This window comes from Sitophilus oryzae, unplaced genomic scaffold, assembly GCF_002938485.1.
Source record: "Sitophilus oryzae breed Bouriz unplaced genomic scaffold, Soryzae_2.0 scaffold_359_pilon_pilon, whole genome shotgun sequence".
NCBI classification, from domain to species: Eukaryota; Metazoa; Arthropoda; class Insecta; order Coleoptera; family Curculionidae; genus Sitophilus; species Sitophilus oryzae.
Genome location: NW_022146928.1, coordinates 156,699 through 170,862, shown reverse-complemented (window position 1 = coordinate 170,862; position 14,164 = coordinate 156,699). Strand labels below are relative to the sequence as shown.

Here is a 14,164-nt window from a genome sequence, read left to right as displayed (position 1 = left end):
AATATAACTTGTCGTTCGGTTAGCCTTTATTATTCTAGTGTGGTGTTTTCAAGTTTCAAGCTAGCCGCGTGAAATAGCATTAATAAAGTATGTTAAAGCTGAATTTTTACAATTTCTTATCTTCAGCTTAAGTTTAGCTTTCGATGCAGTGGCCGCCCGCCTTTAGTGATGTAAACTTTAGTCTTTAGTTACTTTTATGGACTCGTAACTACTAGTTACTTTTTGTAATAGGACTTGTTACTTTGGACTCGTTAGTTTAGTTACTTTAGTTACTTAGTATCGTTACTTTATAATCGTTGTTCTGTGTACAGGTTGGAAGACCTGGGCTTGACGTGGAACTTCGTTACTTATTGTGCGCCGCGATCTTCGTTGCATGCTCGGTTTAACCTATAAGGGGTTTCTACTTTCTCCTAGTGTAAGGGCTTATAGGATAATTTCAATACTCGGTATTCATGTACTGAATAATATGTTTTTAAATAATATTATATATTTTTTATAATGATGTTAAAATAAAAATATGTACTATTAATGAAATTAAAATAAAAATATTTTTTTTTTTTTTAATTTAAAGAAATATGTGTATAATAAATATAAAGTATTTTTTTATTCTCTTCTCTTCTCTCCTTCTCCTCTCTCTATTTGTAATACATTATAAAATGGCACAAACATTAAAGAGTAAAAATAAAAAAAAAATCGTATATATTTTTTGTTGAAATGTAAAAATATTAAAAAAATGTATTTCTTCTGTGGCGGATTCATCTCTTCAAAAAGTTCTATTGGATTAACGCAGCGCCCCAGTGTTTACTAAAATTACTATTTTTATTTTGTAGATTTTTTTAGTGTAAGTGGCGAAATAACTATTCTCTTTTCGAAGAAGAAAAATATTTGCACTCTGATTTTTCAGATGTTAACGTTTTTTGTGACTAACGTGAATCCACTATTTAAATTAATATCTAAGGACATGTTTTAATCTACTAAACGATTCTTCCTATAAATAAAAAGGACAACAAACGGCAAAGGGATAGACCGCCTCCGGGTCGGCATGAGCCTCCATAAAATTGTAATAAAAATATCACACATTTTCCATCCAAACATCGGCCGGCGTCAAGTCAACATTTTAAACATAAGCATATTGATAACAACTAGACATACGTCGAAGTAACGAATATTTCAGTATCGAGTTTCGAGTTCTCGGTTCGTGCATTTCCAAGGATTACGATTACTTGGGCGCAAAAGTAACGAATAAGCTTAGTAACGAGTAACGAGTCCTAAATACAAATGGTAAGCGTTACTTCGAGTCCTTGTAAAGTAACTGTTACTTTTGTAACGATTACTTAGAATTTTTACATCACTACTATCAATTGCTATTTCAGAAGTGATTTCAACATTTTGCACATTGTTACTTTTCGTTTAGATAGAAGTTCTATGTGCCCGAGAAAACATTCCTTAAATTCTTTTGTATTTATTTAATTTTTATTAAGTAGGGCAAAATAAGATTTAAGATTTGGGATTTGAGATAAGCCAACATAATTCTATTTAATAGAATGGCAACACTGTCTATCGTCTTTACTGTCCCCACTAACTGGATCTCCCACTCTGGCTCTAGCTCATTCCTCTTCTCCATATTCCATGTTCATTTTCACATTCTTACATAGCCTTTTGCTTACGAAGTAATTTTATAGTATTTTTTCAAAAATGTATTCTCGTAAGCAAAAAATAAATTCGTGGATATGGTCACAGAAGCTGAAAGTGCTGAGGAAGTTGTTGGGCAAATTTATATTTGCAACGTGGTCAACACGTCATCGCGCCAAACGATTTTATATATTTTCTTAATCACCAGTTTTAAGCAATATAGACAGTTAAATTATTAACGCAGTGTAGGTATGCTGCCACGAGGATCAAGAACCCCGTCCTATTTCTGAAGAAAGAGTCGAGAGGGATCAAAATGTATGTGCCTTTGTAGAAGCAAGTGAGCCATGCTCCAGCAGCCAAATTTCACAAGAAATTGACGTTTCGGACCGCACAGTTCGGTATGTTTTTTGAAAAAAATGTTTACAAATCTGTTACAAAATTAAAACTACCCAAGAAATTTTCCCACGTGACTGTATCGCACGAATGGAGTTTTGTGAGACCATCAGACGCGCCAGATAAATTGATGAAACGAATCAATTTTTAAAAATCTTATTTACCAGAAGAATCATCATTTTCTCTTCATGGTCATCGCAAATCCTCAGAAGATATAGAATATTGGGTCACGGGACAATAACCTCTGACTGTGCATTACGTACCCAATTATCCCTAAAATTAATATGTGGGCCGGTATTTTGGGCGACCATATTGTTGGGCCTTTTGTGATCGATGGATATTTAAATGCTGCAAAATACTTGCAGATGCTGCAGAATCAAATTATACCAGCTGTACGGACCTTAATGTCATTTTGATGAAATTTGGTTTCAGCAGGATGGCTGTCCTGCTCACAATGCAAGACCAGTTCAGGAATTCCTGACAAGGACTTTTCCTGAACGGCTTATTTGTGGAAGAGGCAACATACCATGGCCGGCAAGATTACCGGATTTGACCCCTCTGGACTTTTTTTTCTGGGGTCCTTTAAAGCAAAACAAATTTATAGGTATCCACATGAGAGACCTGCAAATTTAGTTGAATTAAGGGCCAAAATATTTGATATGTCTAGACTCATAACATCGGAAGTACTATCGGATGTTAGGATCGGAGCTTTTTATATCGGCTCGGGTACTGGCGAGCCAACAGGATGGTTTTTTGAACATTTGTTTAATAAATTTTTGTTGATAGTTATTTTTTAATTTTGTTTATAGTTTATTCTATTATAGAAATCCTTTTATTTATTTTTAAAAAATGTTATATGAGTTTAACTTTTTTTTTAGAATACTTGTTTTTTATTCATTTTAGGCTTAAGGCTGATAAAAATTCAACTAAGTTTAAAGCACTGTTGCATTAAATACAACAGGGAGTAACATGATCGTAAAACATATTATTAACTGAAAATGCGATTAATAATCACCAACAACGACATCTGACTGATACTTGATTCTATTTTCTTATTCTGTTCTATTACTAATAGTCCCCACACAAACGTCTTAAAGCCCCGCTCCCTCTCGCAGAGGCTCGCTCGTCGTATCACTTCCCCTAAACGATGGTAGGGAAAAGACTCTTTATCCATCTGTGTTGCACTGCAGTATATTTTGCAGCCTTAACATCTTTTTTTATCTGCAAGAAAATCCTATTGCTTAATGTTTTTTTCGCCAGGCGGTATAGACAGGGTGCGAACCAGGCGGGTTGAAAGTGCCCATTTGAATTTTGGAAACACGGCGGAGTTTCTGCCAGTAGAGGGATAGATGGCGCGGCGTAGAAATTTCATCTAAAGTCCCTAGATATTCATCTAGGGATTTTAATTTCATCATGATTTAATCGGGTTATCCACAGAGTATAGTTTATTAACAATTCGTTTCTGGATTCTCTGTGGAGTAATTGGAGTAGTTGGAGTAGTTGAAAAATATAAATACTTTATATAAAATGTTGATATTTAACAGCGATGTGGCTTTGTTACCCTATGAATAAACATTGATATAAAGTTGCTTTCGCCAAGAAACAATTATAATTAAATAATTTACATAAACATTAATCTAATTCTGTTTTTAAGTAAAAATTAAAAAAAATAAAATAATTGAAAAATAAACGTCATTCCATATTTGGCAATGTCTGTCAGTTTCTGTGAAGTGGAAGTGAATTGTGATTTGTTTTTTATGGGAATATTTTACGGATTTTTGCGAATTTAGAGTATTTTGGAAGATAGGATTTGTGAAATTTTAAAAAGCCAAGTATATTTAATTATATAAGATTTATATGTAGATTCCCTGTGATAATTTTTATGGAATTTCTCATAATCAACAACAAAAAAATTTCCTTCCAAACAAAAAAAATATTGGGCCCCTTGGGGGGGTTCCCTCAGAATATTTGGAAAGAATCATTATATTTAAAAGTTTTTTTTTGTGTATTTATATCACTCAAAGAATTTTGTATAACATATTAAAAGCTTAATTTTTTTTTTTTTGTAAATTTATAAAAATCTCTTCTCGGCTGATTATAAATATTAAAGTATAACAAATTTGCAAAGACAAACAAGTAATTTTAAAAAGATCATCTTTATTTATTTAACGAGTATAATCATTATATCATTAGGTTGAAAATATACTTCTGTATTTACTTATTTAATATAATTTCTATACCTTGTATTACTTATTAGCCCTATATGTCCTGTTTTATTGAAAAAAAAATGTTTTTTTTTTTTTTTTAATTTAATTTAATAAACAATTTTGTCCCTATGCTTGTGTATTATATAATGTGAATTGTAAGATGTTTTAATTTGAATTAAGGTTCTTAAAGTTTGAGATTAAAGTTATGACCAAAATTATATCTCACGGTAACTTATTGTTTTTAGATAATAAATTCATTTATTTATAATTTATAACCTTTTTATAATTACTTATAACTGATGGTATAAATTCTGATAACCTTTTATTATTCTTGTATAGTGTTTGATGTGTTATATGTTAATTTTATTAACAATGTTATAATAAATAATAAGTTACATTTTTTTTCGTGTTTTATACTCTATTTTCAGGGATAATTTCAACGACCAGATTATTAATTTATTGTACTAAAATAATTACTTTTATTTTGTAAAATGTTTTTGTTACAAATAAGTTCAATAATATAGATTTTTTTTTTTTTTTTTAAAGTAAAAAAACTTTATTTTTTTTTTTTTTTTTGTTTTATTATATTATATCTTTTATATATACTTGTAGTACTATGTAGTAGCCCGCTTGGATCGCGTCGAGCGCGTGTTTCCAGGCTTTAACATAGGAGTTTTCATTTCTTTCAGTTAGTTATTTTATGGTGCAAACTTGTAAGTTATAAATAGTCAGATCTCGTAGGCAAATTATCAGCTATGGGTAGGAGCAGTTCCTCAGACGATCGCCTTTTCTTGATTTTAAAATATCTGTTTGCGTATAACGGCGATTTTTTCTCGGACGCAGCACAGTGCTTTTTTAATGACCTTTCAAAAGAAGAAATGAATGAAATCGGCAACCGCCGACAAAATTTGGAGCGAGTTTTTCGCATAGAAAGTATCTGTTGTAGCAATAATTAGATGTTTATTTTTTCATTAAATTATGGATCATCCACACTTTTTTTTGGCTTGAAATACTTATTTCGATGTATGCTTTCGAGTGATATAAAAAAAAGTACAAAATTCGGAGGGTGTTATATCTGACAAGCACCTTTAATTCGAATTTTCCCAACACTAGTACCACTCGTACTTATAATAGGTATCTGGTTATCTCATATCTCCCTTTTCCCTTTTAGTTATCACATGGTTATCACTGGTTATCAGCACGAATACACAATACAGCACGAATAGCATTGCAAATTATTCTCATAAATAAAATGATTAGTCTGTTTCCAACCTTTTTAATTTAAGATTAATTAACCATTGGCCTTGGCCATTGCTATTATTTTTTTCTGGGAAGCCTTGAAATGTTTTGTTCGCTCTTGTGCATTTTATTTTTTAAGTATACGTAATTTTTAAATTAAGAAAATGTTGGATAATAGAGAAGAAGAAGAATTAGAACTAGAAACTCATAAACAATATTCCAGGTAAACATTTTTTTCTATTGCGCTTCTTTATAGATAAAGATAATATAATATGTTAGGTTTTAGGTTATTAGTGTATCTACAATGTATTTTTGTAAAAATGTTTCAGTATATTTCAAATTATTTCAGTTCAATTTTAATACCAACTTTAACATTCGTCATTTTGCACTATTTTACAGTTTTTTTTAACAGTCTATAGTAAGTTAAAAATAGATTTTTGAGTTTAATAATAAATCTAACCTAAAAATATGTTGTCCAAATTAATATAAAATTTAATTAAAATAGTTATATCATTTGTACATTTTCTAAATATTCGTTTTTAATCATTGCACTTTGTTTACTTTAACATATATATTTATGTTTTATGTTGTAGCTGGTTGAGTCCGAGTTGGTTATCATGGAATAAATATTCAGAAGGAATGTTAAGAACACTTGAAAAAAGAATTTTGCAATGTATGTACCAAACTGAGATACCTATAATTAGATTTTGTAGTCAAAAGCTGGTCAAAAGTGATGTTATAATTAATACACCTTGAACTTTTGTATCCAATTGAATCATTTTTATCTAAGGATTATTCATATTATTAATTATTATTCTGTGTGCTTGTTATATCATTTTTTAATGTGTACTTGATAGAAATGATAAATATAAATGTAAAATATATATATAAATGATCTTTCAGGCATGCATGACCAGAAAATAACTAAACATTCATCTCAATTGCAAAACCTCTAATGAGGGGTAGGGGACTCAAAACCTCACAATTTTTTCAGAATGTTTATTTCAAGAAATAATTTTGTTTACAAATGGGGTAACATGTTTTGGGAATCAGTTACTTCGTGGGCCTGATGATAGGATAGGAAGTATATTGTAAGATTCTTGAAACATGTCCCATTTTTTTAAACAAAAATGTTTTTTGAAATAAACATTTTGAAAAGATTATGAGGTTTCGAGTCCCCTATCCCTTGGTAGAGGTTTTACAGTTTAGAAAATAACTCTTTGTTTTTTAGTTGTAAAAACATCATATCGGGGTTGTTATGTAGATATAGGGCCTGTGGTTGGCCCAGCTGACAAAATATGGACCTTAAGTTTCAATACAAATTCCAAAAATATGCCCTTAGTTCTTATTCAAGGCCTAGGAGCAGGTGTTGCATTGTGGTGCTTAAATATAGATGCTTTAGCCGCAACTAGACCCGTGTATGCTTTTGATTTACTAGGCAAGTAAAGTATTATACAATCATTATATTATATGTATTAATTTTCCTCCAAACTTAGGCTTTGCTAGATCATCCAGGCCAGATTTTGATAATGATTCTGTTGAAGCTGAAAGACAGATGGTTCGGTCAATTGAAGAATGGCGGAAAGAAATGAACTTGACGGAATTCATTATATTAGGACATAGGTTAGTGTTACTTATGCTGGATTCAGAGTTCCGTAGCCGTAAGACGTAAGCCGTATCGTTAAGACGTAAGGGATATCGACCTTCACGATCACACGATTGCGTTCATAGATCTCCGTATGCCGTAAGCCGTATGCCGTAAGACGTAAGAAATGAACCAATTTTAATTCTTACATTACGTCATAAAGTAACTAAAATAAAAGAGTGTTTGAAAGGTTGTCTAACTTGGCCATAATGTTGCATAGTTCAGTTAGGGCTCCAAAGCGTCGCTACCTGCTACCTGTCACGTGTCATGACAAGATTGACAAGTGACATGACAGCAAATTATTTGTATTTTGCAGTTGTTTACAATTATGTTTTGAATTTTGGAATTTTGTTATTATTTTGTGTAGCATATACTTTGTTTGTTTGTTTTGTGTTTGTGCGTACAGAAATGATGGAGGAAGTTTTATTTCCCGAGGAACTTATATTTCTCTATGATTTGAACTTTGTTTTGTGCGATGTGTTTTACGGTCATCATGTAATATTTTGTTCAGTCGATGATGTGATTTGAACACGATCCAGGAAAGGGTATCATGCAAAGCAAGTTCGATATGTAAAGACATTGCCCATCTCTGAACTCGATGAACGTAAAACGAACTGACTATATATTCGCGCCTTGATTTCACAGTGTTGAACATTTGCTACCTCAACTAAACTTCAACTGCTGAGTTTATAAATCCAACTTACAGGTGAATTAATTTTTGATGATGTCTTATTTAAATCTTAATCTGTTATAATAGCATAGATTGCAAACCCTGCGATCTTATATGGTTTGTTAGTGGCGTTGTTAAATAAGTTTTATAATACTATAGGTTAATCGAGGGGTAAACCGCTGGTGTATTTTGGTGTACAAGATGTTGGCATTTTTGGCGTTTTCGTAGTATTATTGGTATTAGTACTAAATTATTTGGCATTAGTGTACAGAAATTCATCAGCGGTTTACCCCTCGAGGTTAATTCAGCATATGTATATGTTTTATATTATCAAATACAATTTAGCATTTAACTGTAAGCATTTGAAAAGTGTACAATAGTTTATATTTTTCAAATATTCCGTTTTTAAAAATAAATTTTCATTATATTTTTTGCAGTTTGATTTCGTAATATTTTTAAAAACACAAAAATTTTTAAATTCACATTTAAACTGCCCGCCTTTTTTGTGGTAGGTAATGCAGATACCTATTTTACCGATTACGTCTGTCATATTTGTATTAGTTCAGTTAGGGCTCAAGGGTGCGCTACAATCGATCCTCGTTAAACGTGTTGCCTACTTTTGACTATGGAAATGACAACTCTTTTATTTTATATTTCTCTATGCATTACGTCTTATCGAATCGGGTGTTGTCGGCTAGGTTCGGTGGTACTCGGTAGCCATTTCTACAACTTTTATAATATATTTCACAGATATTTCACTTCGGCAACGAAAATATAATTGTCCGTGTCCATTTTAGTTCAATTAAATTAATAATAACAAAATAAATAACGAGTATTATAGTTTTATTTACAACATTCACAGCCCAAACAACAACATAACCTATTAAAAACGGTAATGCGCACGCTTACGATGAAGTTATCGTTACGTCTTACGGCAACTATGAATGGTTTTCCTTGCGTCTTAAGTCTTACGGCTAACGATACGGCTTACGTCTTACGGCTACGGAACTCTGAATCCAGCATTATATAATTTTTAAGCACTAAAAATGATCATGTTTGTATTTTGTATAATTTTAGTTTGGGAGGGTTTTTAGCAGCTTCATATTCGATATCCTATCCAAGAAGGGTAAAACATATAATATTATCCGATCCATGGGGCTTTCCTGAAAAGCCTTCTGATAATGCTCAGACTATTCCTTTGTGGGTAAAGACTTTAAGTTATATAATACAGCCGTTCAATCCATTAGCTGGTGTAAGAGTAGCAGGACCTTTTGGTAAGTATCAATGTGTATCGAGATTTCATCAAAGGTTGGCAATACATTTTTTTCAACATACATTTTCTTTGATCCATTTTATGGCATTATAATAATTCCAAAACAAAAGCATCTTCATATGACACTTTATGGACGTGTGTTAAGTTAGCACAACCACTTTAAAAAAAGTTTATGAAACTATGTGAAATAATTGCCGTAAATTTGCCGTAAAAACGAAAAATTTGTCGCTCTTCGCTAAGTATGTTAAATCGATGGTTGTGCTAAGTTAATATTAAGTTAGCACAACCACCATTGACAACCAGCGAAAGAACATCGTTAGGAAATTTTCAGTATAGCAGGAATTTGCCGTTTTTTTGCCGTTCTTAGATACATTTAAAAAATATATCCTCCAATTTTCCCTATCCTTCTGCATCAAAAAATGTAATAACGTCAAGGACATATACAGGGTGGTCCGAACTGTATTCCGGAAACTTTGGCAGCATATTCTGCAGATAAAAATAAGTAAAAAAGTTCGTATAAATGTATGTCCTAAAATGATTAGTTTTGGAGATACAGGGTGTAGAAGTTTCATTTTTATTTCAATTTTTTCAAAGTAATTTCTAAAGCAACGTCAATATTTGGATGAAAATTGGTGTCTGGGAGACTTTTTTGACATGAGAAATTTGATTTTGATGTCAATATAACTCCTACATGTAGAGGGCGCCACCTACATATTTTTTAACTGGTTTGAAGAGTAATAACTTTTCGTCTGTACCTGTATAAAACTACTTAGTAAAAAATATACATTCACGACGTTTTTTACGTAAAAAAGGTATATTGGTAAAAATCGCTACGAGTAATGGTTCTCGAGATATTTGGAATCGAAATTATCAATACCTCTCATCATTGACATAAATTCAACATGTTGGCCAAATAGTTATTAGACTGAGATCATAAATTTGAAATGTTTTTGTGCCAAAAGTTCAACAGAAACTGTTTTTTCATCATTTTTGGAAGAAAAATTGATGATTAATTTACAAAAATAAAAAATTCCCAAATTAATCCTTTCAGTCTCTACTCAACATGTTTATTTTTTGTCAATAATGACATGTATTGACTATTTCCATTCTAAATATCTTGAGAAAGGTCGCTTTTAGAGATTTTTATCAAGGGTCATTTTTATGTAAAAAATCACGAAAATGTTTTTTCAATCAGTACTTTTATACAGGTACGAACGAAAAGTTATAAATCTTCAAAACAGTTATGATATATATAAAAAATATAGTAACACATGTAATAAACACACCCCCTAGAAATAGGAATGGTATTGATATCAAAATCAAATTTCACATGTCAAAAAACTTCTAGACGCCAGTTTTCATCTAAGTATTGACATTACTTCAGAAATTATTTGGAAAAAATCGAAATAAATATGAAACTTCTACACCCTGTATCTCCGAAACTAAGCATTTTAGGACATACATTTATACGAAGTTTTTTACTCATTTTTATCTGCAGAATATGCTACCGAAGTTTCTGGAATACAGTTCGGACCACCCTGTATATTAAATTAGTACAACCCCCTGTATGCATCCTGTATATTAAGTTAGTACAACCCCCTGTATGCACAATCACCCTGTATGCTGACAAAAATATTATGTACGTTACCATTGGCCTCATATTATGTAAAAAATTGAAATGAAATTCACAAACCAAAAACCTAATTGTTCCGTCATAAGACGCAATATTTGAATATGTAGTGTGGCAGCGCCTTTAGCGATTTCGGCCTATTTTTACTTTAAGAAGAATATATTGTTCTCTCTCTCTCTTCCGCTACCTCTCGAAGCGTTCACGTCGTAGCCCAGTCTGTTAAAGTATTTTGCAGTTTTAAACAATAAATAATAAGTAAAAAGTGCATAATCTTTATTTAAATACAGTCCACTAAGTATACACATAAAATTCTTGGTCCATTCGAGCCGCATTTCGTGATAATCGGAATAAAAAGTAAATAATTACGCGAAGAGGTTAGCCATTGAAGTGCAGCAGAAGGCAACGTTGTCAGATGGTACCACAAGAAGTTAACAAGTAGGTCTATTCCAATTTCCTATTACCTATCCATTGCTTAGTATCCTACAAGTTAATACCATTCATGCATGCTAGATTTGAGTGAGCAAAGTAACGATTTATTTACATATCAAAAATATTGCGTCGTAAATTCACATACGGAAAATTCAAAATCTTCAATTCGGGAGAGACAAAACGAACGACGAGAAAATCAAAAGTTTAGTCCTTCGAAGGGGACAACTGAAAGGGAACCTAACGCGGTTTTCGAATTTTCTAAAAAGCGGAAATATTAACATCACCGGGCTGAAACTACGAGTAAAAAATATCGATGCAACCTGGGACGAATTCCAGGCGGTTCAGTCGCAGTTAGAGGAGTTAGATGCAGGGCGCGAAGTCGAGGGACAATCGTTCGAAGACGAATATTACGGTCTCGCGACAGTGGCGTTAGAAATGATCGAACAGCATGAACAGAACGCGTCTCAAAATGCTAGTAGATCGTCGCAGAGTACACACACGAACATGATATCGACTACGAGTACAAATAACGCAACAAAATTACAAGCGATAACCTTACCTCAATTCAGCGGTTCGTATGAGGGATGGTTACAGTTTTACGAAATTTTTCGAGCTTTAGTAGACCAAAATCCAGAGTTATCCAAGATACAGAAATTTTACTACTTACAATCGTGTCTACGCAGAGAAGCGGTTCAAGTTCTGCATTCGTTAGAAATTTGCGAAGATAACTACGATAAAGCTTTAGACTTATTACGCGAAAGATACGAGAACAAACGCGTTTTAATTCACAATCACGTTAAAAACTTATTCGACATGCAGCCCGTGGCTAAAGAATCACATGAATCCTTACGTAAACTAATCGACGTCGTAGTGAAAAATATTCGTGCGTTAACAAGTCTTGAACAACCCGTCGAACATTGGGATACACTAGTAATATATCTAATATCATTAAAATTAGACGCCCATACACGAAAAGAATGGGAAATTTCGAATAACAAAATATCGCCTACTCTCGAGGAATTCCTACAGTTTCTAAAAAACAAATGCCAAGTTTTAGAAACTATAGACCACAAACAGCAAGCGACGACACCTAATTTCAACAACATACATTAGCACATCTCAGCTCAAACGAGTCACCAACTAATCGAGAAACACAAGTATATTGTACATTTTGTAAACAAACAAATCATTTTGCGTACAAATGTCAAAAATTACTTACGCTCTCGATTAAAGACAGGTATTTCGAGCTGAAACGTTTAGGCATATGCACAAATTGTTTACGATCAGGACATGACGTGACAAGTTGCCAAGGAAAAAACTGCAGAATTTGTAATCGTAGACACAATTCTGTTTTACACGATTTTAACTTCTCGCTTAATTACCAAAATTCAAAAACGAATCAAACCGCACATAATAACCAGAATTCAAATCAAAATTGTAATGTCGCAAGAGACGATAATAATCCGAATGAAAATTTCGACCATAATTCAGGTAAGATTCCAACCGCAAAAGCCGGCAACAGCGGAACGAGCTCTTCGGCTGGAGAAGTGTCGTCACCGCGGCCAGCTGACGCGCGTGCTTCCGGTCCTTGTATGTTGACGCGCGCGCCAAATACAAAATTTGAATTGTCGAATAGGGAGTTATCGTCGCGACGCGCGGCAAACACAAAATTCGAATTATCGAATAGGGAGTTATCGTCGCGACATGCGGAACATATTTTACTCGCTACCACGATGGTGGATGTATTCGATGTAAATAATAGACCGGTAAGATGTCGTGCATTGTTAGATTCGGGAAGTCAATCAAACTTTTGCACTAAAGAGTTATTTGAACGTTTAAATATACCGTCGAAAAAGTTAAATTCGTCGATTCTAGGAATAAATAACGTACGATGCAACATGTATGAAAAATTCAACAGTAAATTAAAATCAATCAATGAATCATTTCAATCGAATGTTGAGTTCTTAGTAATCGATAAAATAACAACTAAATTACCGCAAATTTCATTTGAACCCGATATAATAAAAATTTGGTATTAGCAGAATTTGGAATTAGCGGATTCCGAATTTAGTGAGCCTCGAAATATCGATCTGTTAATCGGGGTAGAGTTATTTTTTAAATGTTTGAATAGCGAACAAATCAAGTTTGGACGAAATGCACCGATTTTACAAAGCACAAAGTTTGGATGGGTAATAGCGGGCCCTTTAGATTTACACGTTAATCGTGATCTCAAGGACATAAACAATCATCAGTGTTTTTTAACAGTAAATGAAAATAATTCAGGGAAAAACTCAATGCGCAAGTTTTTAGAAGTTAAGAATATCGAAAACCGATCGAACAAGTTTACAAATGAAGAATTAGAGTGCGAATTAGATTTTAGAAAGCACGTAGAAACCGATACGACAGGGCGATATGTAGTTAAGCTACCGTTCAAAGATAATTATTATCATCTAGGAGACTCATATAACATTGCGTTAAAATGCTTGTTTTCTTTAGAAAATCGGTTAGCTAAAAATGCTGAGTTACGGAAACAATATATAAGTTTTCTCGATGAATACGAAAAATTAGGACACATGACCCTTGTTGATTCAAACTTGGACGGACCCAAAAGCGATTGTGTTTAAGCCATCATGCCGTGCTTAAAGAACATAGTAGCACGACAAAAGTACGCGTCGTTTTTAATGCAAGTCTGAAAACAAACACCGGGTTGAGCTTAAATGGTGTCCTGAAAACCGGCCCTAAAGTACAAAAAGACATTTTTGAGATAATGCTACAAATGCGTACTTACCCGATACTTATAACTGCCGATATCGAGAAAATGTATCGCATGATTTTGATCCATAAATCCCAACGCAAATATCAACGCATACTGTGGTGTAACGATATCACAAAAAAGGTGGAACAGTATGAATTAAATACGATAACCTACGGTACGGCGAGCGCGTCTTTCCTTGCTACGCGTGTTTTACACGAAATAGGTTTAAGACAGAAAGATATCAATCCCGAGGCCAGTAAAATTATCATAAACAACTTCTATATGGACGAT

At 32.9% G+C, this 14,164-nt stretch overlaps 1 protein-coding gene across 4 annotated transcripts in view; it reads left to right on the top strand.

Moving 5' to 3' along the window:
• Positions 1 to 14,164, top strand: part of LOC115884981 ((Lyso)-N-acylphosphatidylethanolamine lipase) — a gene marked incomplete at its 3' end in the record, with an annotated part of 70,715 nt that overhangs the window by 21,129 nt on the left and 35,422 nt on the right. Inside the window, 5 exon segments of one of the 4 annotated variants that reach the window (XM_030903715.1) lie at positions 5,404 to 5,694; positions 6,065 to 6,144; positions 6,703 to 6,909; positions 6,968 to 7,094; positions 8,864 to 9,060. In XM_030903715.1, coding sequence (XP_030759575.1) covers positions 5,636 to 5,694; positions 6,065 to 6,144; positions 6,703 to 6,909; positions 6,968 to 7,094; positions 8,864 to 9,060 — 670 coding nt within the window. 4 annotated transcript variants of the gene reach the window in all.